General features: G+C 50.4%; 1 protein-coding gene across 8 annotated transcripts in view; it reads right to left on the bottom strand.

Moving 5' to 3' along the window:
* SLC39A11 (solute carrier family 39 member 11) overlaps positions 1–23,398 on the bottom strand; it is a 414,544-nt gene that overhangs the window by 320,661 nt on the left and 70,485 nt on the right. For 5 of the 8 annotated variants that reach the window (XM_073797950.1, XM_073797955.1, XM_073797948.1 and 2 more), the window contains 2 exons: positions 9,200–9,318; positions 5,022–5,060 (listed from right to left, as the gene is read on the bottom strand). In XM_073797950.1, the coding sequence (XP_073654051.1) occupies positions 5,022–5,060; positions 9,200–9,307 (147 nt within the window). In that variant the 5' untranslated portion in view covers positions 9,308–9,318. Of the gene's footprint in view, positions 1–5,021; positions 5,061–9,199; positions 9,319–12,630; positions 12,789–23,398 lie in introns of those variants that run through there. The other 3 variants (XM_073797949.1, XM_073797954.1, XM_073797952.1) reach the window with 3 other exon arrangements.

Genomic DNA, 23,398 nt, shown 5'->3' with positions numbered 1-23,398 from the left:
CCCACCCCCCCCCCCGCAATGTGGAGTCAGGATGTCCCTTTCTCCTTTCTTCCCCTCTCGCCTCGCCACCCCCTCCCCCTGCAGCAAGACCTCGCACCCCCCCCACAACGTGGAGTCAGGATGTCCCTTTCTCCTTTCTTCCCCTCTCGCCTCGCCACCCCCTCCCCCTGCAGCAAGACCTCGCGCCCCCCCACAACGTGGAGTCAGGATGTGCTGGGAAGGAAGGGCCTCATCTTGCCCCGCACGTGCGCACAGGGTGAGGGGAGGGCCGGGGGGCAGAGCTGTCACCACGTCGTCCTCGCGCCCACAGGAACCACTGCTGTCTGGGGGCCTGGGGCACCGGCCAAATATCAGGCTTGTCCCCTGTGACGCGTTCAGTGTCTCCTGCCTGGCCTTGGCATGGCTTGAGGACACTCAGCAGACACAGGAGTTTCCCACCAGAAGCTGGTCGTTTGAGACCCTTGAAAAGCAAGTGTCTCGTGGAGAAGCGGCAGGCGCCCCTTGACGACAAGCCCTGAACAGTGAACGGTCCCGGCTGGAGAAGGGCCCTTCCCAGCACTTCCCTGGGGTCCAGTGGCTAAGACTCCCCGCTCCCCATGCAGGGGGAGCAGGCCCGATCCCTGGTCGGGGAACTAAGATCCTACATGCCGTGTGGCACGGCCATAATAAGAAAAGAGGAGGGCCCAGCCCCACATCTTCTTCCTGCACCGGGCCACACCCACCTTGCCAAACGAGACCCCTGTGACAGGCGGCTCAAAGTCCCACCAAGCCCACCCTGGAATATGCCCCCCCTGCACTGAGCGCCCCCCAAAAGGGCGGCCTTAGCCCTAGAACAGACCAACATCCCCTCCCTGGTCTCTGCATCCCAGGGCAAGAGAAAAGCTGCAGAGAGTAAAATCTAGGAGGCCCTGGGGCTCCCTGGTTCCTCAAATCTTGAAAAAGCAGGTTTAAGAGAGGAGTCCGCATGGGACAACTGCCATGAAACTTCCAAGGTAACCTGCCCACAGTCCAGGTGACGCTGGGGATGGAACCTCCTCAAGGTCCACACAGCTTCGCATCCCCAGGAGGCCATCAGGGGCCCTTCATCTCACTCAGCCTCACAAAGAGGGAAATGAGAGAAACAGATGGCAACGATCTTTGCAGGAGCCCCATCAGAGCCCATTAGAGTACTCATACTGTCTGGTGGTAGCCCAGCCCACTTCAGTGTGCTCCAGAAGACCTCACATTGGAAAATCTCCATTAGGACGTATCAGGCTTCCCTATCTCTCAGGCAGGAAGAAGGAGAAAAGGTAAGAGCAATTATTACTTCGTCATCCAGGAGCTGTAGAGCCAGGAGTGTAAAGGCTAGGCTTTCTGAAGCCCCAATTCAATGGCTACTCTGCACCCCTGGCCCTTCTCTCTCTCCTATTTACCCTAGAAGAAACCTTTCCAATGGATCTGGCTGGAATCTCCTCCCTGAGTCTCTCATGCTACAATTTAAGTCCATTTCTTCCCATCCATTTCCCCATGGAAATGGAGAACAGCTGGTCACCATCATCCCTCCAGACTCAAAGGCCGTCACCGGAGAGCATCATTAACTTCCAACAGCGAGCCAGTTATTTGGAGAAAACATCACGCACCACTTGTGGCACAAAAGCAGACTCAGCCAAAAGCTCCTTAAGAAAAAGCACATCTTTCATAAGGAGCCAGCTCCCTATGGGATTAAATAATAGATACTAAATTGCCTTTTCATGCCTAGAAGTAAGCTTTTTGATTGGTAGCCTATCTTTGTCTTCTGCAGTTTCATGGTCATATTTATTCCACACAAGTGTTTCCTCCTTGAGAGAAAATATACGCTGATTTAGAGATTCCTAGTTAGTTCACAGAAAAAGAGACATCAGAGGGACTTCCCTGGTGGTGCAGTGGTTAACAATCTGCCTGCCAAAGCAGGGGACACGGGTTCGAGCCCTGGTCTGGGAAGATCCCACATGCCGTGGAGCAAATAAGCCCGTGTGCCACAACTACCGAGCCTGCGCTCTAGAGCCCGCGAGCCACAACTATTGAAGCCTGTGTGCCACAACTACTGAAGCCCACGCACCTAGAGCCCGTGCCCCACAACATGAGAAGCCACAACAATGAGAAGTCCACGCACCGCAACGAAGAGTAGCCCCCGCTCGCCGCAACCAGAGAGGGCCTGCGCGCAGCAACGAAGACCCAACCCAGCCATAAATAAATAAATAAATAAATTTAGAACTATTAGTGGTCAAGAACACATTCATAATAACAAAAATTGAATATGCTGTTTCACAATTATTAGACACTCAGAAGTAAAATATTCTTGGAAATGCATCTTCTCATGGATGAGGCTTTTTTTCTTATATTTTCAATGCAGTCATATAACTGTGAATAAACATGAAGAAGTTATTGCTAGAATAAGGCAGGGCTAAGCATCAATTTTATTTCTATTTTTCTTTGGGTTCTTTCTTTTCTTAAAGCAAACAAAGAGAAAACGTGTTCATGTAAAGAAGACAGAAAAAAATAGATATATTGTTATAATCTTGTCATTTTGTTCTTTGAACTCTATCCAGGGAGGCTCAAAATCCCAGAGTGGTCCACATGGAAATTCACACTAAAGGCTTTTTCTTTTTTTTTTTTTTTTTTTTTGGGCTATTCCACACAGCTTGCGGGATCTTAGTTCTCTGACCAGAGATCAAACCCAGGCCCTTGGCAGTGAAAGTGCTGAGTCCTAACCACTGGACTACCAGGGAATTCCCTACATTAAAGGATTTCTCTGCTAACAGTTTGATTCAAAGGACGGGACAGTCTCCGAATTGCTAAAGGATTTGTGTCCGGCGATCAGTGGTTCAAGTCCTTCACTCTCTCCACCCGAGCACCAACATGCCAAGGGTCTCTCCGTCTGTGCGTGGAGATGGGCTACCCAAAGACAAGGCAGTAAGGCAAGAGTGCATCTTCCCTTCGTGAAGCAGGAGAGGACGACTGTGTCGGGGAAGGTGGGAAGACAGGACCTGCCACTGGGGAATTCTCAGGCAGAGCAGTTTGGGGAAAGAGAACAAAACTGGAAGCTGAGCACCTGGGAATTGATTCTGTGACCACTCTCCACGCCCTGTGAAACCCCCAGAATGTCTCCACAGATGCCAGTCTCACAGCTGCTGACTTAGAGAACTTTCGGGAGGTCCCACACCCGGGTCAGGTTTTGCGGATCACAGGACTACAAAAAGAGGAGAAAGGAACCAAATTCTGAGCAACCAAAAGGGAAAACCACATATTAACATGCCTTCTGATGTGACTGATGTGACTGGAATACACAGCACCACTGTGACAGTGATTCATGCCTGGAAAATGGAATCTGCATTAAGTAAGCCTTGAGGTCCAACTCCCAGCTTACAGGAGACCCAGGGAACAGAGGAACAAGTTCAACAGCACCATAAGGAAGCAATCTGCCAAAGCCAGAATGTGGGACACTCTACAGATGAATGATCCAGTTTCTCTAACATATTACGAGCATGGGGAAAAAAGGCCGCAGGGCGGCGGGGCTGGTGGGGGGTACTGCTAAAGAATAAAAGGGACTTTTGTTTTGAGCTTTTTATTTTGTTTCAGTATGAAACAAATTCAATATGAAAATCCTGTTTGTATCCTGATTCTAAGAAAAAATTTTAGAAGACAATTTTTTTAAAAAATGGCAGAAGTTTGAATGTGAACTAAGTGTTGGATAATAATAAGGAATTATTAATTTTGGTAGGTGTGATAATACCATGGTGATTATGTTTTTTTTAAAAAAGTCATTCAAGGAGTTCCCTGGTTGCCTAATGGTTAGGATTCAGTGCTTTCACTGCTGTGGCCCAGGTTCATTCCCTGGTCGGGGAACTGAGATCCTGCAAGACGCATGGTGAGGCAAGAAAGAAAGAGAGAGAGAGAGAGGGAGAAAGAAAAGGGAAAGAGAGAGAGAGAGAGAGAGAGAGAACAAAAGAAAGAAAGAAAGAAAGAAAGAAAGAAAGAAGGAAGGAGAGAGAGAGAGGAAGGAAGGGAGAGAGAGAGAAAGGAAGGAAGGAAGGAAGGAACGGAGGAAGGGAGGGAGGAAGGGAAAGAAAGGGAGGGAGGGAGGAAGGAAAGAAGGGAGAGAGAAAGAGAGAAAGAAAGAGTCATTCAACTAGAGTTGTGCATTGAATTTACAAGTAAGATCACATGATGTCTAAGATTTGCTTTTACACAGTATTCCACCTCCCGAGAATATGGGGTGGGCGGAGGGGGAAAACACGTGAAATTGAGATTAGCAAAATGTCAATAATGATTGAAGCTGGGTGGTGGGTACCTGGGCTGCCTCAGAGGATTCGCTCCACTTTATTACACGTTTGAAACTGTCTTGGGGACTTCCCTGGTAGCACAGTGGTTAAGAATCCGCCTGCCAATGCAGGGGGCATGGGTTCGATCCCTGGTCCGGGAAGATCTCACGTGCTGCAAAGCAACTAAGCCCGTGCGCCACACCTACCGAGCTCTAGAGCCCACTAGCCACAACTACTGAAGCCCGTGCGCCTAGAGCCTGTGCTCTGCAGCAAGAGAAGCCACTGCAATGAGAAGCCAGCGCACCGCAAAGGAGAGTGGCCCCCGCTCGCCACAACTAGAGAAAGCCCGCGGGCAGTCACGAAGACCCAGCGCAGCCAAAAAAAAAAGATAAGGTCTATAATATAAGGTCTTTCAAGGGTGAGAAGGAGGAGAGAAAGAGAATATTTAATTAGTGCCAGCAAAGCTCTGTGCTAAGCCCTGCCTAAATATTATCTTATTGGAAATACTTATTTACAAGTCCTGAGACAGCTGCCGACAAGCTTCTTTCACTGTCTAAGGAGAGGCAGGGGCATTCAGTACACTGGATGCAAACAGGGTCAGCAAGAAGAGGGAGCCATTAGCACCTGTAGATCACAGAGATGCAGCTTGGCCGCATGCGGAGAAACTGGAAATACCCCTTAGCAGAGAAATAACAAAATAAACATCCTCCACTTACATCCCTCCTACCACGTGCTACTTACCCCTGCAGCAAAGCCAAGGCTTCCATCTAAGATCCGCCTCTGAAAATGAAAACAAGATGTTTCAGTTTCTAAGGGATGTTCCGTGGGATAAGAGGAAACCATAGGCCTAAGAGAGCCACATGAATGAAGTCTAGCCCATGCCTCACTCTGCGAACCTATCTGGAATCCTGGACCCAAGCCTTTATAAAATGGGCCAAGAACCAGGGGGAAAAAAATTTTTTTGAAACCTTCCATCCATCCCACAGCCAATCAGAGCATTCTTTCAGTGTGACCCTTGCTTTTCATTGGTCCACGTGTTTTGCCTCTTCCACGGCTCTCCCTGTGAATTATGGCTATAAACCTTTAGTAAGGAGCTGGTCTAAACGATGGAAAGTGACAAGTACTGGCAAGGAGCATGTGGACCAATCAAAATCCTCCCACACTGAAAGAGGCAGAGTACAAACTGGTACAGCCACCTGGCAAAGCTGGCGGCACCCACTAGAAGCTAAACCTTCACAAGCATACCCTCTGACCCAGCAGTGCCACGCATAATCACCGAACAGAAATGCATATTTGGATTCACCGGACGCGTGTACAAAAATGCTCTTGGCGGCATTATTTGTGAGAGCCGAAAACTAGAAACTAACCGAAAGCCCACCACGAGCAGGATGGATACACCATTAGGTTGTACGCATACAAGAGAACACCACATGGAAGTGAGAACACACATACATAGGTGAATGGAGCTCACAGTCGGGCAGGGGCATTCAGCAGACTGGAAAATAAAGAGGGTGAAATCAGCCCGACAGAGAAGAGCATATACTATACGATTACTCCATTTATATACTATACAAAACACAGAAAACCAATCTCTGCCGTTGGAGAGCAGGAGAGGGGCTGCCCTTGGAGTGGAGGTAAGGGGTGGGGAGGCAGTGATGGGAAGGGACCCTGAAAGGGCTGGTGGGAGCGGGGGGCTGGGGGGCTGCTCCTGTTCCAGCACTTGATCTGGGTACTATTTTCATTGGTGAAAAGTTATCAAGCTGTACACACTTATAAAATGTGCATTTTTCTATCTGCTTCGTAGATTTCAATAAAAAGGGTGGTTGTTTTTTTTTTAGGAAGTGGCCTAAGTTAGGGGTATAATCTACAGCCACATGGACACACTAGAGACACGCTGAGATGCTCATCACCCCGATCCTTGAGCCTCCCAGTGAGGTCTGGGAAGCTAGTGCTGCCAGGTAATCATCACCGGCTACAGGCACCCTCTCCCCACCTCTGTGTGGCTAAGGGGTGGATGGAAGGTTCTGACCCCAGAGCCGCACAAATGACACTCTTCTCTGGCCCTGCCACGACATAAGCCAAGTTGGTCTCATCGACTAATTTAATCAAAGCAGACAGATATAACTCAGAAGTCAGGCAGAACCATCCTTTCAGCATTCCTCTGGATCCGGAAAGGAGAAGCATTATACTTTTCTGAAGATCAGTAAACCTGTTCTTCTACTTGCAGACATTTGTCTCAAGGAACTAATCAGATGTGTGCTCAAAGATTCATGTTCATCATAACACTATTTCTAGAAGCAAGAAAAAGAGACATAAACTAACTGTCCAGCGGTTGGGGACTGGCTAACTCAACTGCAATGCACTTTTATGGCGGGATATTCTACAGCCATTTAAGTAACCAGAGTAAATCAAAATAATCGAAAAACCATTTAGGGATATAGGGAGGCGTACTTACAACATCCAGCGAGAAACGCTGGTTATAAAACATCACAGACAGTTTGCTCCTCATTATGTAAAGAAAACAGATATGTCTGTACTTATGTTCACTCAAATACAGCTGAATACATTTGAACAAATATGTTCGGTTTTCCTTTCAGAGAAGCGGGATCACGAACTTTTTATTATTTCTTTCAGCTTTTCCATATTTTCCAAGCTTCCTACAATTACAACGTGAGTTTTTGAATCGAGAAAATGAATCTTGAGTGAGGTTGAGCCCACGCACCAAGGGCAGCAGAGCAGAGGGCGGATGGCTGGGTGTCTGCTATCCCGAGGGACCGTCACCACAGCCCCCATTCTAGCTGGGCGAAAACTGAGGTTCCCCGGGGAGGGGAAGGGGAAGAGCCAACCCCTGTGCACTCATGTCTACGGCTGGCTTTATCCCCTCGTGCTGGAGCCCCTTCCCACTCCTCCCGCACCCCTCCTGTGCAGAGAGGGCTCACACAGCCCAGCTGGGCCTGATGTCTTTAGAAGGTCCCACTTTCAAGGTTAGCCCTTGGCTGGCTTCTGGGAAGCTGGCACTGGGACTGCTCGCCCCACTCCCTGAGCAGTAAGGGTGGCCCCGGTGCCTGCTTCACAAACAAGGTGACCTGTGCATGACACCTGCTTTCCTTCTTCAAGTCTGGGATTTGGGTTGGCAGCTCAGCACAGATGCCCACGTGACCAGGCCCCAGTAAAAACCTTGGGGCCCGAGTCTGACCTGGGCGTCCCTGGGCTGACACATGGTCCACGTGTTACTGCATTTTCGTTGCTGGGGGAATGTGCATGCTCTGCGCCCCCTCACGGGAGGAAGGGGGCATTGGATCCCAAATCTGGGCACAGGCTTCTCCAGACCCTGACCGTATCTGTCTTGCTGATGCTATCGTGTGTCCTTTCGCTGAAGGAAACCTGAGCCACGAGAACGACTCGATGCTGAGTCCTCCGAGTCTAGCGAATCATCAACCGCGTGAGGGGTCTCGGGGAGCCCCTGTGTGCCTCCACACAGAGAAAGGACTCAGCAGTTCCCCCTACTGGCCTGGGGATTACACTAACACGACACAAACGCGCGGCTCCGCGGCTCCCAAGGGGAAGGGGGCACCTCTGCGATGGCTTCTCCCTTCTGAGGAGCCTCCACAGCATCGGCCGGGGCCACACGGGGCTGTGGGGTTCCACTCGGGTCTCCAGGGCCAGGTGGGCCAGCTAGACCCCAGCTATTTCGACTCAGATCTCGCCTTCTCAACGCGAAAGAAACTGGTGAAGATGAGATGAGATGAGACGGTGAAGGTGCTCTGCGCCAGGAGGGCGCGAGGACAGGACCCCAGAAGACCTGGCGTGGCTGTCAGGAACCGGGAGGAGGGTTAGGTCACCTGTCGACAGTAACCCGGGACTCCTCGGGGCTGTGGGTCTCTCCAGGCAGGGGAGGGCAGTGGGGGAGGCCCCACCTTGTTGGCAACATCAACACTGCTTTCCAGGCTCTAACACAAGAGTGCCCGGCTGGCCGGCTTCCTAGATGGGTTTTGCTTTCCAGGTAGGCCTCCCAGCACACTTCTGGCTAACCACCCCTACAGTGTCTGTGGCTGCGTGAGCCACGCAGGGGCTTTGCTTTCATCAAGGCATCCACGGCTGACGGCTCCAGGCCGTGCGGGGAGGGGGGGGGGGGTCAAGGTTGCAGGAAAGAAAGGACTTCCGGGCACAAGATGGGGGCTTGGGGAGGGGAGGGGTGGGGTGTGTACGGGGCGGGGGGGGGGGTGGCCCTGGGGATGTGAGGGGGATGCACAGGGCCAGCGTAGGGGTCTGGGGGGGGAGGGGAGGGAGAGGAGCGTGGGAGTTTGCATGGAGTGTGTAGGAGGGTGTAGCGTGTGGCGGAGGGAGAGGTGGGGTCTGGGGGATCTAGGGGTGCAGGGGTGGGAGGGGTAGGCAGACGTGGGGTCTATAGGAGCCTGGGAGGCAGGTGTGCGTGTATTCATCCCAAAGAGGGTGAGGGAGTCCATGAAGAGCCTGGAAATGGGGTAAAAGAGAAAGTGGACAGACGCCCCCCACTCTCCTTTTCCCCAAGGTCTTTTCAACCATCTCTAACTCAAGGCCACAGGGCAGGAGAGGTACAAACCTCACGCACATCACCACCTGCTCCGGACCCAAGAGAAACTAGACGGAGGATAGAAATCAGGCAGAGGGCTCAAGGAGGCTGAGTACCTGGTCTTCTCACTTACTGCTCCCTCTGAGTCAGGAGGAGGGAAGCAGGGGACCCAGGAGCACGGGCGCAGCAAGCTGGAGGGGACAAGGGGAGGAAAGGGGCCAGAACCAACGTCATCCCAACCTGGAGCTGTGGCCGGCGGCACGAGCGAGTCTGCAGCCCGGCTGGGCGGAAGGGGCTAGTTTCAAAGCTCGCTAAGAGAGTCCCCGAGAACCCCCAGAACCCCCAGAACCGAACCGAGGCAACTCACCTGTCCACTAGAGAATACGAACACAAGAGCTGCCCCAGCCGCCGTCATCCCCCAGGTGAAGAAGGTCCCCAGCAAGGCCTGGGACACAGGGCTGTGGCCTTGGAGCATGCTGGATACAGCTGTGTGCAGAGGAGCACGAGAGGGTCAGCACCCGCGGCCCCTCCACCCGAGCTGGCCCACGTCTGGGTTGCTGGTGCGCACCCTTCCGCCATCCATCCCGCAGTGACCTCAATGACCCGGTGCAGGTCGGGCGGCTTCATCCAGCTTCTCCCCGGGTACTGGAAATCATCTAACTCCAAAAGGAGGGACATGCGGACACATAGGGAGATGCCAGAGGAGCAGACGCCACGACAGAAGGGACGACATTGGGAAATAGTTCCAAAGAGAAGAAGCGCAAAGAATGTGAATTATTTAGCCTGGAGGAAGGGCGCATGGGAGGGTCGGGCGACTGCAGCCTTCCAGCATATTCTGCCTTTTCTACCTGGCCTTGCCTACCGTCCATCAGCGGTTCTGTCTCCTCCAAACACAGGTGACTAGCTCCGATTCCCTCTTGAAGTTCTTCCACCTACATCCTGATCACACTTTCAATAACTCCCCGGGGCAGTTCCCACGGCGGTTCCCAAGGCCTGCAAAGGGTGCACGCCATAGACTGACCTGGAACTAGCCCCAATAACTGTTCAACTACTGCACCCCGCGTGGGCATCGTATTCCAACTCAACCCAATTATTCCCAGAACCTTTGACAAGCCCCAGATGGTCCTACTCCAAGTCTCTCTATCCGGTTTCCTCCCAGCATGCCTTCCTCCGCACCCTCCAGCCATCGGACCCAGTGAATCTTCTGTTGCCCACCTAACACCGAATTCAATTCCACGCTTCCCTGATTCCTCTCCACTCCCGTCTGAGGACACACCTTTGGTGTCTTCTTTGTGTGGGCTTGCCTCCTTCATCTTTTATATCATTCGTTGCTTAAAAACAGGGATGATGTTTTTTCACACTTGATACTCCTGTAAAATAGGGCTTTCTGACACCCCAAAACTATGTGTTGAATTGAAAAGGGCCAGCTTAACTTGAATAAGACACTCAGCAAGAACAAGGAAACAGAGACCCAAGGGGCATTTCCGCCAGTCCACTGAGCACGCCTGCTCCCAAAGCTGGGAATCTCCTCTAGACTTGACATGTTTTCAATTCTAGCTCTAAAATGACAGGGAATCAGACGCTCCCTGTGGAAAGTTACGAGGCGGAGAAACCTGTTGGTTGAAAAGCCCTGTGTTTTGGTACATAAACACTGGGGGTCAGGGCCTCATCTCAAAGGGCTCATTCAGCTCGCCCCCCGCCCCCGCCATCTTCCAGCAACCACAGGGCTGGACACGACCCCGCTGGGCTCAGCCCTGCCAGGCCCTAATGGTCTGAGAGGAGCCAGCAGCCTGGGCTTGCAGATCAAAAGCTGAAGATTCTGCCTCTGACCCTGGAAGGAAACCAGGGCAGAGGGTGGAAGGGCCCTCTTATGCCACGAGGGTCAACAACACAGCAGGATTCAGACCTAGGAGGGCTGCGAGTCCAGGTGAACCCAGATAAGCCCAGGTGAGCCCAGCTGTGCCCAGGCTCAGCGGAGGTGCCAGGAATCCTTGGAGAGAAACAGAATCTCTGGATTCCGACTGGGTCCCCATAGCCTAAGTGGACTTCAGAATGATGACTGCACCAAATAAAGAAAAGCAAATATTAGAAAAAACCCACCTTTTTACACATGTCATCTAGTTAAGGTACCCTACAGACAATGGTTCACGTTTGTCTTTAAACAGAGACATCCGGATCATTACACCAACCTTCTCCTTCTAGCTACTCGCAGATAAAATTTCAAACGGCATTTACAAAGAAAGGCACATAGCTATCATCTCCTCAGTACTTACCGTCCAAGACAGGTCATAACAAAAAAACAACTTTGTTTTTCAGCGTTGAATGTGCCTTTTAATAACTACAGAAAAGAGGAAACCGTTTACATTCACCAACGGGCCAAAGTCAACATGGATTTTGTGAGCTGGCAAACGAGGGAGCTCGTGGGTGTTCTTGGGGGCTAGTGGGAGGGGAAAACACCCTTCCAAGACCCTATTTACACACGAGCACCCTGAGATGTAAGAAAAAGGGACACAGAGGGAAGAACAAAGCCGCCATCCTTCCCATCCCTACAACAGCAGATCTGTCAGCAACACAAGCTCAGTGCCCCTTGGAGAAGTTTCCTCCATTTGCTGTTTTAAATCCTCACTACTCAAAGGGTGGTCCCAGAACCAGCAGTGCTAGGCGCCCTTAGGAGCTAAGTTAGAAATGCAGAATCTCAGGCCCCACCCCAGACTTGCTGAATCAGAACCTGCATTTGAGCGAGTCCCATGGGGGATTCTTATGCACATCAAAGTGGAAAGCACAGGTCTAAAACTGGAACAACTTCTACAAGACCAAGAACTTAGAAAGTGAGTTCTCCTGCCCTAAGAGGGATCCGCAGGGCCACCGCCACAGAGACCCAAGAGAACAGAAAGTTTTCTCCAGCAGGTAGACCAGGAGTGCCTTGGGAGCAGGGAAGGTCAGCCAGGGCACCTCAAAAGCCGCTTCTGCAATGGGGCTCAGACTTCCTCGTGAGCTGATACTAATACATAAACCTGGGCTGCTTTGCGGAAGGCAGGATTATTCTCTGCCCGCTCCGGCTTTAAAGATGCCAGCACCACGCCACACATAGCAGCACGCGGCTCCTGGCTGACAGAGAATTTGTTTATTTTCTCTTCCTTTTAAACCTGTCACCCTGCTTCCAAGAGTCAGCTTCAAGATGCCAATGAAAAAGTTGCAGAGGTGGAAAGAGCACTTCACGAAACCTACATACATGTCCTGACTTCGAGAGTGGAACTGAGCAAAATGATTCGGGTTTGGGCTGACATGACTGCGGAGAATGTTCTCTAACACCTGGCTACTCAAAGTGTGGTCCGAGGACCGGCCGACCTGGGGGTTGATTAGAAATCACCCTCTCGGGCCTGCTGCAACTTAACCGGATTCCCAGCCAAATTCAAGGGGTCCCGCTGACCCCCAGAACCAGAGGGAGGGGCTTCGGAGCAGCTGGACTTGTAGCCACGGCCGTTCCCAGGGCTCCCGGGCCCCCCACACATGCCCACCGGGAAGCACTAAATGAAAAGGAGATCTTGGGGAACCACTGTCAAAGGAAGGCAGGTCAACAGCCTCCGGCTCACCCTGGAGAGGGGCCGAGGTGGGGCTCCGGGCACCCCTCCCCCTCCTCTGCCACCTGCCAAGGCCGCCCCGCTTCTCCTCCGACCCCCTCCTCTCCCAGGGACACCCCCTTCCACACTGCACGGGGCTGCCCTTCCGAGTCCCACGCTCTGGTCGCGCAGGCCCCAGCCCCACCGAAGGCGCCGAAGGCGAGAAAAGCCGACTCACTTCGGTGCCCTCTCAAGCCCCCACTCCACTTCCATCAGCCCCGCAGCCGCTGGCTCCCCGGCTCCACTCCGCGGTCACTTCCTGCTTCCCTCCCGGCACACGTGTCCCCCGGCCTTGAGGCCCCGCCCCCACTGCTGCGACTGGCAGATCCGGCCGGGAGAATAAATTCTCTGGTTCACAGCCTCTGCGGGCTCGGGAGCAGATCGGGGCGGGTGGAACAGAGCCCTGCAGAACCCTCTGCAATCTTCCAAGAAGCCCCAGACACCCAAGGAAAGGACACCTTTCGCAACGTCCCTGATACCGTTTATGTTGCTACACTTTGGCAGCTGAGTCCAACGCCCTGGGTGAGCAACAGAGCAGGAAGCGTTTGGAGAGGGTGGGGAATGGAATCTCCCACCATCAGCATCCTTCTCTAGGTCAATGGCCCTCAAACTATAGCGTCCAGTGGAACCACCCAGAGAGATGTCAAAACACAGAATGCTGGCACCCTCAGAGCTTCTGGTTCTGGAAGCCTGGGTGGGGCCCGAGGTTTTCTGTTCTGAACTAGTTGTTGCTTTTGCTCTGGTCCTGGGACCCCTCTTTGAGAACTGCTGCTTTGCTCTCCAGGCCTTCTACAAAAAGACTGTAGGGTAAGATAGCTAGATTTAGTCAAAAATAAAGACAGGATGCCCAGTTAAGTTTGAATTTTAGATAAACAACAAATAGTTTTTTAGTGTAAGTATATCCTGGGCAGTATTGGGGACATACTTATGCTAAAAACATATTTCATATTTGTTGCTTATCCGAAATTCAAATGTAACGGGTGTCCTGTATTTTATCTGATGACCCTACCAGAGGGTAACCAGAAACACTGCCCGTAATCACAGTGGCCACAGACCAGAGGATCCAATAGGAGCAGACCACTTTTGTCCATAGTTGTGGGCACTGATGATTGCACCAGATCCATGCACTGGGCCAGGAAGGGAAGACGGCGTGGTGACAGTAGCTGGTTTCTGCCTTCAGGAGATTCCCAGACCAGGGAGAGAGCCAGGCCAGCTGTCTTAGTCAGCTAGGGCTGCCATAAGAAAATACCACAGACTGGGTGGCTTAAACAATAGACACCTGTTTTCTCACACTTCTGGAGGCTGCAAGTCCAAGGTCAGTCCAAGATCAAGGTGCAGATTCAGAGCCTGGTGAGGGTCTCTTCCTGGTTTGCAGATGCCTGCCTCTCACTGTGTCCTCACATGGCCTTTTCTTGGTGCACACACAGGAAGGAAGAGAGAGGGAGCTCTCTCTCTCCCTCTTCTTATAACGCTTCCAATCCTATCAAATGAGAAGCCCACCCTTATGGCTTCATTTAACCTTCGTTACCTCCTAAAAGCTCTATCTCCAAATGCAGTCCCATTGGGGGTTAGGGCTTCGGCATATGAATTTCATGGGTGGAGCCCTCATGAATGGCATTGTTATCCTTATAAAACAGGCTCCAGAGAGCTCCCTTGCCCCATCTGCCATGTGAGGATACACAAGAAGTCTGTAAGCCAGATAAGGCCCTCACCCAACCACGCTGACACCCTCATCTCAGACTTCCAGCTTCCAGAACTGTGAGCAATAAATTTCTGTTGTGTATAAGCTACTCGGTCTGTGGCATTTAGTTACAGCAGCACGAAAGGGACTAAGACACCCCACTTTACAGATAAGAAAACTGAGGCTCAGGAAAGCTCTGTATTGAGCCCAAGTTGACAGGGAGGTGTGGAAAACCAAGCCCAGCTGACGCCAGAGATGGTGTTCTTCCTGCCTCAGACATTCAGGACTCACAGGATGGGACGGGACACCCTGATCAGCAAAACGTCTCTCTTCCCTTGAGCCATGCCAGTGCCCTAAAGCAGGGTGGCCAACCCCCAGGAGACAAATCCTGCCATTTCCCATCTTTCCCACTGAACCCCTTACACACACACACACACACACACACACACACACACACACCACCAACCCAAACATACAAATTGCCTGTCTTTCTTGCGCTCACTGATGGTAAGAAGCGCCCAAGTGTTGCCCAAAAGAAAATGTTTCCTTAAAGCTAAGTACACTGGCTCTTACCTCCAGCCCATCCCCAGCCCATTCCCATTCTCTCCCTCCAAAGCAAACTGTGCCCTGCAGCCTCCATAAGCTGGGGGAGGAGAGAAGAGATGAGTGTGTAAGAACAAACTAATTAGCAGGGGCTCATTAAAAGTTGGGGGGGGGGGACTTCCCTGGCAGCGCAGTGGTTAAGAATCCGCCTGCCAATGCAGGGGACAAGGGTTCGAGCCCTGGTCCGGGAAGACCCCACATGCCGCGGAGCAACTAAGCCCGTGTGCCACAACTGCTGAGCCTGCGCGCCTAGAGCCCGTGCTCCGCAACAAGAGAAGCCACCGCAATGAGAAGCCTGCGCACCGCAACCAAGAGTCGCCCCCGCTCACGGCAGCTAGAGAAAGCCCGCGCGCAGCAACAAAGACCCAACGCACACAAAAATAAATAAAATAAATTTATAAAAATAAATAAATAAAATTTAAAATATAATAAAATGAATAAAAGGTGGCGGGTGCCGTGCAGGCAGAGAGGGCTGCCTCCCAAACGTCCAAAGGCCGTAGAACGAACTTGACAGTCAGCAAGGTATCAGCAGGGCAGTGGGATGGTGGCCCTTTCCAGAGGAACTGCTGTAGCTTCATCTGGTTAAGCAACCTGCCAGCAGCAAGCACCTCCCACTGGAGCATGGGGCGGCGTGCGGCGGCGTGGGGCGGCGCAGAGGGTGGACGGAGACAGCTTCACAGGAAGCGTTGGGGGAGATGGAGAAGGGACAGGAGATGGACACAAGTGGTCCAGCCCAGTGAGTCCTCAATGTCTTCACTGTTGCTTCTCTTATTCTCTCCTCCTCCCCACCCCTTCCTCCTCCCTTCTCGTCCTTCTCCTCTCTCTCTGTCTCTCTGCCCCCGCTTTCCCTCCCCTCCCTCCCTCCCTCCCTCCCTCCTTTCCTCTCTGAAATCTTGTTTCTTTTAGGAGGTACTGCAGCAATTAAGCAAAGGCTTTGGAATCTGACCGCCCAGGAAGAAGCCCAGCTTGGCACGTGAGTTTCCTTGGACAAATTCCCCAACCCCTCTCAGCCGCAGTCTCCGCATCCTGGGTCTGGGATTAATCACCCTGTGCTCTCTCTACAGGTGACTGGAACTGGAACAAAGCGCCCAGCATCCAGCAGGGCACCCATCACGGCAGGCTGAACGATCATTACCCCTGGACCCTCACTCCTTCCTTCATTTATTTGCTCATGCATTTATCCAGTGGACATGTCATGGGCCTCCGTTGGCTCTGCTGGGCCCTGGCACACGGAGATCAGCTACACACAGATAGCGTGACCTGGTCCAGCCTTTCTGGCCTCTCACTTCTTTCCCTTTCCTGAAGTCTGACCACTGACACATCACGAGGACCAAGATAAGCCTCTGAGCCTGGGGCGACGGTTCCTTCCAAGTGCGGACGATAAACCCAGCTGAACTGGCGCTGATATGCTGAAGGGATTAAAGAGGTGAAAGTGATAGGCAGTTCAAAGAAGTGCTGTTGAAATGTCAGGGGTTTTTTGTTGTTCTTTTAGGAGATTTTCTAAGTATGCCCCACCCATATATCCAGAATTCATCCACTTTGCCCAAAATAACAGCTCTGACTCATCATCCTGCCCTGATTCCCACTGTGCATCCCCGCCCCCAGTCTGTCCTCCAAACAGCAGCCAAAGTGATCTTGTAAAGACAGAAGTCCAGCCACGTCAGTCTACTACTGCAAAGCCTCTGAGAGCTCCTCCTCGCCTCTGGAGTAAACTAGTGGGTAGAGGCCAGGGACACTGCTAAACATCCGTCACTACTCACAGCCTCCACAACAAAGAATTATCGACCCGAAATGTCAATAGTGCCAAGACTGAGAAGCCCTAGTGTAATCCCACAAAGTAACTCTTCTTAGTATGAAGTGATGACAAAACGAACTCTTTAAAATGTAACACACCCTTCAAGAGGCATCCAGCCTCAGTCAAAGCACTAGTTAGCATTTGATTCACCCTAAAAGGCAAGAAAGAAGAGAACCAACTGTCCAGCCAATCTTTATATTCCAATCACTGCAAAGATACACCTACGATCAAACCTCCTAGGTGCTCAATTCCCTCGACCCTCCTGGGTTTTGATTATTTAAGGTTCTGACGTCAGGACACTATGACATCACAGGGCTTCCTAAATGGAAATGCCTGGAACGGCTTTGGCAGGTGGAACAGGTCTAACTGCTCTTAACATTTGCTCTCCGATGTGACTGATGAGCTGAGGAAGGGGAGATTCTAACCCGCCTTTTAATCTAAGCACCACCCAAAGGAGCCAACGGCGACTTGATGCCAGTTTTCTGAGCCTCGTACAGGGACGAGCTGCCCTCGAGGGCTTGAGGGGGAAACGGACGCAGCAAGCATGTCCCTTCTCACCTTTGTCCAACTGATTAATTCTGAATCTGCACCAGCTAGGATGGAGGGAGGGTATAGAAGTACAGGTTCTCTAAAATGTCCATGGACAGATGAATGGATAAAGAAGATGTGGTATATATACAATGGAATATTACTCAGCCATAAAAAAGAATGAAACAATGCCATTTGCGGCAACATGGATGGACCTAGAGATGATCATACTGAGTGAAGTAAGACAGAGGAAGACAAATACCATATGATGTCACTTACATGTGGAATCTAAAAAGTGAACTTATTTACAAAACAGAAATAGACTCACAGGCATAGAAAACAACCTTATGGTCCCCAAAGGGGAAAGCAGAGGGGAGGGATAAATGAGGAGTTTGGGTTTAACATATATGCACTACTATATATAAAATAGATAACCAACAAGGGCCTACTGTATAGCACAGGGAACTCTACTCAATATCTTGTAATAACCTATAACGGAAAAGAATCCGAAAAAGGATGGATTTATTATATATATGTATAACTGAATCACTTTGATATACACCTGAAACTAACAACATTGTAAATCTACTATACTTCAATTAAAAATAAATGAATTTTTAAAAGACAGTAATATTTCAAAACCCCCCCTCAAAAAAAAAGAAAAATGCAGGTTCTACTGACTTTATACGAACCTATTATCGGGAGAGAAGTTTGCAGTAAGCTCAACCACCAGCTTAATTAAGATATGGAATTACGGGCTTCCCTGGTGGCGCAGTGGTTGAGAGTCCGCCTGCCGATGCAGGGGACGCGGGTCCGTGCCCCGGTCCGGGAAGATCCCACATGCCGCGGAGCGGCTGGGCCCGTGAGCCATGGCCGCTGAGCCTGAGCGTCCGAAGCCTGTGCTCTGCGACGGGAGAGGCCACAACAGTGAGAGGCTCGCGTACCGCAAAAAAAAAAAAAAAAAGATATGGAATTACTAGGTAAAAACCACCACTGATTACATATGAAATCAACCCTGTCTCCAAGATGATCATTGGCATAAATCCACTTTCCATCTTTTCCACATTGGCTTCAAACAACTCTCCTGGCATCTCATAAGTAATTCTATGGAGTCCACTTTGCTCGGTTTTATTAAGGGGAATCACTGAACAAGTAAATTCTACTTCAAGCCTGTTCCTTTAGAGCCCTGGGGATCACACGAATAGCCTGTTGGTTCAGTCACTCACTCAGCAAACGTTTGCTGAACACCTACTATGTGACAGGCATGTTTGAGGCACTGGATACACATCAGCAAAGGACACAGAGACAACCTGTGCCCTCACGATGCTGCCAGTGCAGACGCTGCAGGCATTGCCTTGAGTGTGTGTTACACATTAAGGCTTATGATGAAAGCTGTTATATGGTATTATCCAGCTGCTTCTTCCCTTTTCTTATTCTCCAGGAAAGAAACACCCATGCCTTCCACTGCTGGGCAATCTCCCCAGCCAGTGAGGAAAACTCAGCAGGAGAAAACCTCCTTCTTTTGGTGGATAGAGAGGCAACTGTCCCACACAGCCAAGCTTGGGGCCCTCACCTGCAAGGGGGCTGCTAGGAGCAGAGTGTCCCAGGTGGCGAGGACACCAGGGGACACGCCAGCATCAGCATTGTTGATACTTGCCGAAGAGGCCTCAGAAGAAAAGGAACTCAGTCTAAGACTGATTTTTTTTTTGATTCTAAAAGAATATTCACTTTAATACCAAAATTTCTCATTTTTTTCTTCAAGGGGCACCTTAAAATGGCATGAACTTCAGAACCCACAAAACCTGATGTGCCCCAGGTGGAAGATTTGAAGATCTGAAGTGTTGGGAGATTTGAAGCTGGAAAACAGCTTTCTTCGGCAGGCAGAGCAGTGCCCCTGCCCACGCCCATGCCAAGATGTTCACATTCTAATCCCTGAAACCTGGGTGTGTTACTTGACCGGCAAAAGGGTCTTTGCTGACGTGACTGAAGATCTTGAGATAGGAAGATTATGCCGGATTACCCAGGTGGGGCCCTGTAATGACAAAGGTCCTTATAAAGGAAGAGAGGGAGGCAGCACGTCAGAGTGAGAGAAGGCAGAGGTCAGAGTAGTGCAGCCACAAGCCAAGGAATGCGGGCAGCCTCTAGAAACTGGAAAAGGCAAGTCCCCTTAGAAGCTCCAGAAGGAACAGGTGGCCTTGCACTTTGATGTTAGCCCTTCCCACATCCACAACAGTAATGATTTATGTTGTCTGAAGCCACTAAGTTTGTGATGATTTGTTACAGCAACCATAGGAAACGAATACACTTCTTTTGCCTGGAAGCATCTCATTTCACTGACACCTTTCCCCAGTGGAACTATGAACCACCAGGACCCTCACCCTTAGTCCACTCGGCAGGACCAACTACATAATTTTGGGGGCCTGGTGCAAAATGAAAATGGGAGGCCCCTTAATCAAAAGGCAGTGGGGGGAAAGGCCATTAAAAGTATTAAAATATAAAGCCTTTTCCTTTTCTCTGCATCTGCTCACTGCAGACTCCATGGTCCCATCAGACTTTGCTTATAAAACACAAGTTCAGAGATAAAATTATTAGGAATCTCAGGACAGTGACAGGCATGGAGCCTTTGGGGCCGGGGGTGGGGGTGGGTGGGTGGAGTCAGGCCAGGGTTGGTTATTCAGCAAAAAAGTCCACAGAGAGATTGAGAACTAGGGTGTTGAAGATGGAGGGAAAGTACAGACAAGACCACAACTAGAGGCCAAAGTCATCAAAACCAGCCCAGGGAGGGAAGCCGTAGACACCCCAGGAGACGGGAAATAGGGGCTGGACACCCCACAGAGGGAGCCTGCGATCTGGGAAGGAGATATTCCAATTCCTACTGGGAAGGAGAGATTAGGCAAGAAAATAAGCAGGATCATCTCAGCAACCAGAAACCAGTGGACCAGTATCTGGGGTCTCCAAGTTTTCCAGGGGCCTATGAAATCGTTACGAACTGGGCTTCCCTGGTGGCGCAGTGGTTGAGAGTCCGTCTGCGGATGCAGGGGACACGGGTTCGTGCCCCGGTCCGGGAAGATCCCACATGCCACGGAGCGGCTGGGCCCGTGAGCCATGGCCGCTGAGCCTGCGCGTCCGGAGCCTGTGCTCCGCAACGGGAGAGGCCACAGCAGTGACAGGCCCGCATACCTCAAAAAAAAAAAAAAAAAAATGGTTACGAACTGAAAAAAAACATATTGGGTTTTGGTTCCCAAAAAACAAATGGTAGAAATTTAAATTAACAAGTGTTTAACGCAATGTCTATAAAACTTTGTTAATTGTTGACTTTGGTATTCATAAAAATTTAATTACATTTGGAAAACAATCTGAGTCTTAGCGTCTCTCCCTTCAAGAGAATTCCTAAGTAGGCACAACAGTGGCCAAGAAATCACAACCAGTCGTAAATTAAATAAGCTTCGAGACAAACTATTTCAAATGCAAAATTATCAAAAAATCTTTCTGATTATTTTATGGGGGTGAGTACTTAATGTGGAATGTGGGAGCATTTTAATACGCTTAGGGCAATATGGGGTGAGATGTCCAAAAGCAGGAGTCGTTAGGGAGCTACAGAGACCTTAAGAGGCCCCAGGGAATGGGGAGGGAGGCTGGATTCCAGGAAGCTTTATTTCTCTCTCCGAGTGGGAGCAGAAACAAAACTCATTTCACGTGGATTTGCTGTAGTTTGCGGACGGTTGGTGATAGGGACAAAGTAGGGCTGGGTGAGCCTACCCGGAAAGGATGATTGTTTCCTACCGTCACCATCATCCCCAGGGAATGGGACCAGCAGGAAGGAAGGAAGCAAAGGAGGAAGGGAAGGAGGGAGGGAGGGAGGGAGGGACAAAAATCACCTCTCTGTGCTCGTGCGAACTATCTCAACCTAACAGGGAGGTTTCCTAATTCGGTTTCCATTCTTGGACTTCTTATGGGTGAACTGTGCACCCCCCAAATTCACATGTTAGAGTCCTAACCCCCAGTTCCTCAGAATGTGACCTTATTCGTAGACAGAGTCTTCTCGGAGGTAATCAGGTTAAGGTGAAATCATTAGGATGGGCTCTAACCCAATAGAGCTGCTGTCCCTATAAAAAGGAAATGTGGACACAGAGACACACACCGAGGAAAGACAACATGAAGAGACACGGGGAGAAGGCAGCCATCCGCACACCTGGGAGAGAGCCCGGCCAGACCCTTTACCACGGCCCTCAGGAGGGACCAAGCCTGCCGACACCTTGACTGGGGGCTGCTGGCCTCCGGAACTGTGAGACAGTAAATTTCTGTTGTTTCAGTCACGGTCTGTGGTATTTTGTTACAGCAGCCCTAGCAAACTAACACAGGGCTAAAGGTCACTCTAGGCCACACCATAAAATTTAGCGCCAGGAAGAACCTCCAAGAGCCTCTGGCCCCGTCCCCTCGCTTCACAGATGGAACCCTGGATGCAGAGCTGGAACCCACACCTCCCACCAGCCCCATTTCTCCCATGTCTCACACATTTGTGAGTCCCTAATCCTCCCGGGCTGTCGGATCAGAGTCCTAGCTTTCTGGCTCAACCATGAAAATGATTACTGTAAGCAAGACTACAGGGAAATGGGTCAGAATACCAAAGCTCGGGCTTCCCTGGTGGCGCAGTGGTTGAGAATCCACCTGCCAATGCAGGGGACACAGGTTCAAGCCCTGGTCCGGGAAGATCCCACATGCTGCAGAGCAACTAAGCCCATGTGCCACAACTACTGATCCTGTGAGCCACAACTACTGAAGCCCACACGCCTAGAAGCCGTGCTCCATCACAAGAGAAGCCACTGCAATGAGAAGCCCGCACACGGCAATGAAGAGTAGCCCTTGCTTGCCGCAACTAGAGAAAACCCGCATGCAGCAACGAAGACCCAACGTAGCCAAAAATAAAGAAAGAAAGAATACCAAATGTCATAAAAATGTTTCGAGTACTTTCCAGGAGGACCCACTAACAAACAACTGACATTTCCAATCCCCATCTTAAATGATCCAGCAAGCAAGAGGTACGGATACTATAGTTATTTTCGTGGTGAGACAGACTTCTACAACTATTTAAAAATACTATTTCACTGAGGCTTCACACAGACTCACCCTGGCCTTTTACCCAAAGTTGTTGTAATTGGTGAGGTGTTACAGTCCTGCCACATATTCTGGAAACATCAGCCGGGACCGGCTACAGATAACAATACAGACAGAAAACTTTACACATGAGAGGCACTCAGAAAAAAAAATCATTTGTCTAATTAAATGGAATGATGGAGCCATGCAAACTGTCCTGGAACCTCTGTTTCCGCTAATGGGGTTGATCCGTCAGTGTGATTTCCCAGGAACTCGCTTAATACAATGATTTAAAATATAGGGAGGAGAAAAGATGTTGATCACTCTAATGCTAACAAAAGAAGGATAGTTCGATACATTACAGAACGTAAAGGCAGTAGACTTTTAGGCAGTTAGTCAAAACGATAAACTCTGTAGCAGCAGAGGAAATAATACACAATATGGTGCTTTGTGAAAGAAGCAATATACAAAAATATATGCCATTTGTTATTACGATGGCAAAAAATACACAAATAACAGAAAACTAAAATTCATACAAATTAAAGTACTTGGGTGATAAGAGTGTAGAGTTTTTCCCCCTTTCTACAACATTATGTTTTTTTTATAAATTTTTTTTCTAATTTATTTATTTATTTATTTGGACTGCGGTTGGGTCTTTGTTGCTGCGCGTGGGCTTCCTCTAGTTGCGTTGAGCGGCGGCTACTCTTCCTTCGGGTGCGCGGGCTTCTCACTGCGGTGGCTTCTCTTGTTGCAGAGCACGGGCTCCAGGCACGCGAGCTTCAGTAGTTGTGGCACGTGGGCTCAGTAGTTGTGGCTCACGGGCTCTAGAGCGCAGGCTGAGTAGTTGTGGCACACGGGCTTAGCTGCTCCGCGTCATGTGGGATCTTCCCAGACCAGGGCTTGAACCCGTGTCCCCTGCATTGGGAGGTGGATTCTTAACCACTGCGCCACCAGGGAAGTCCCCTCTTTTTATAATTTAAACACATTTCAAGCAGGTATAAAAGGAGATGAATCCAGAAAACAAGGTTCACTGAGCTTAAATAACATGACTTAAGGTCAGTAGTGAAACCCAACGTAGACTCCCCTAATTCTATGCACAAGACTCCCAGTCAATAACGCAGACTCTGTGCTTGTATCCAAAACCACCTGGATGCTTCGGAAAGCCAGGTTCCCTTGAAGATTTCCACGATTTGTTTTAATCGGTCATTTCTCATGGATTTTCTTCACCTCATTAGCTCTCCAACA

The sequence above is a fragment of the Tursiops truncatus genome, chromosome 20 (assembly GCF_011762595.2).
Source record: "Tursiops truncatus isolate mTurTru1 chromosome 20, mTurTru1.mat.Y, whole genome shotgun sequence".
NCBI lineage: Eukaryota > Metazoa > Chordata > Mammalia > Artiodactyla > Delphinidae > Tursiops > Tursiops truncatus.
Note: the sequence above shows the minus strand (reverse complement) of the source record. Positions and strands in the feature narration are given on the sequence as shown.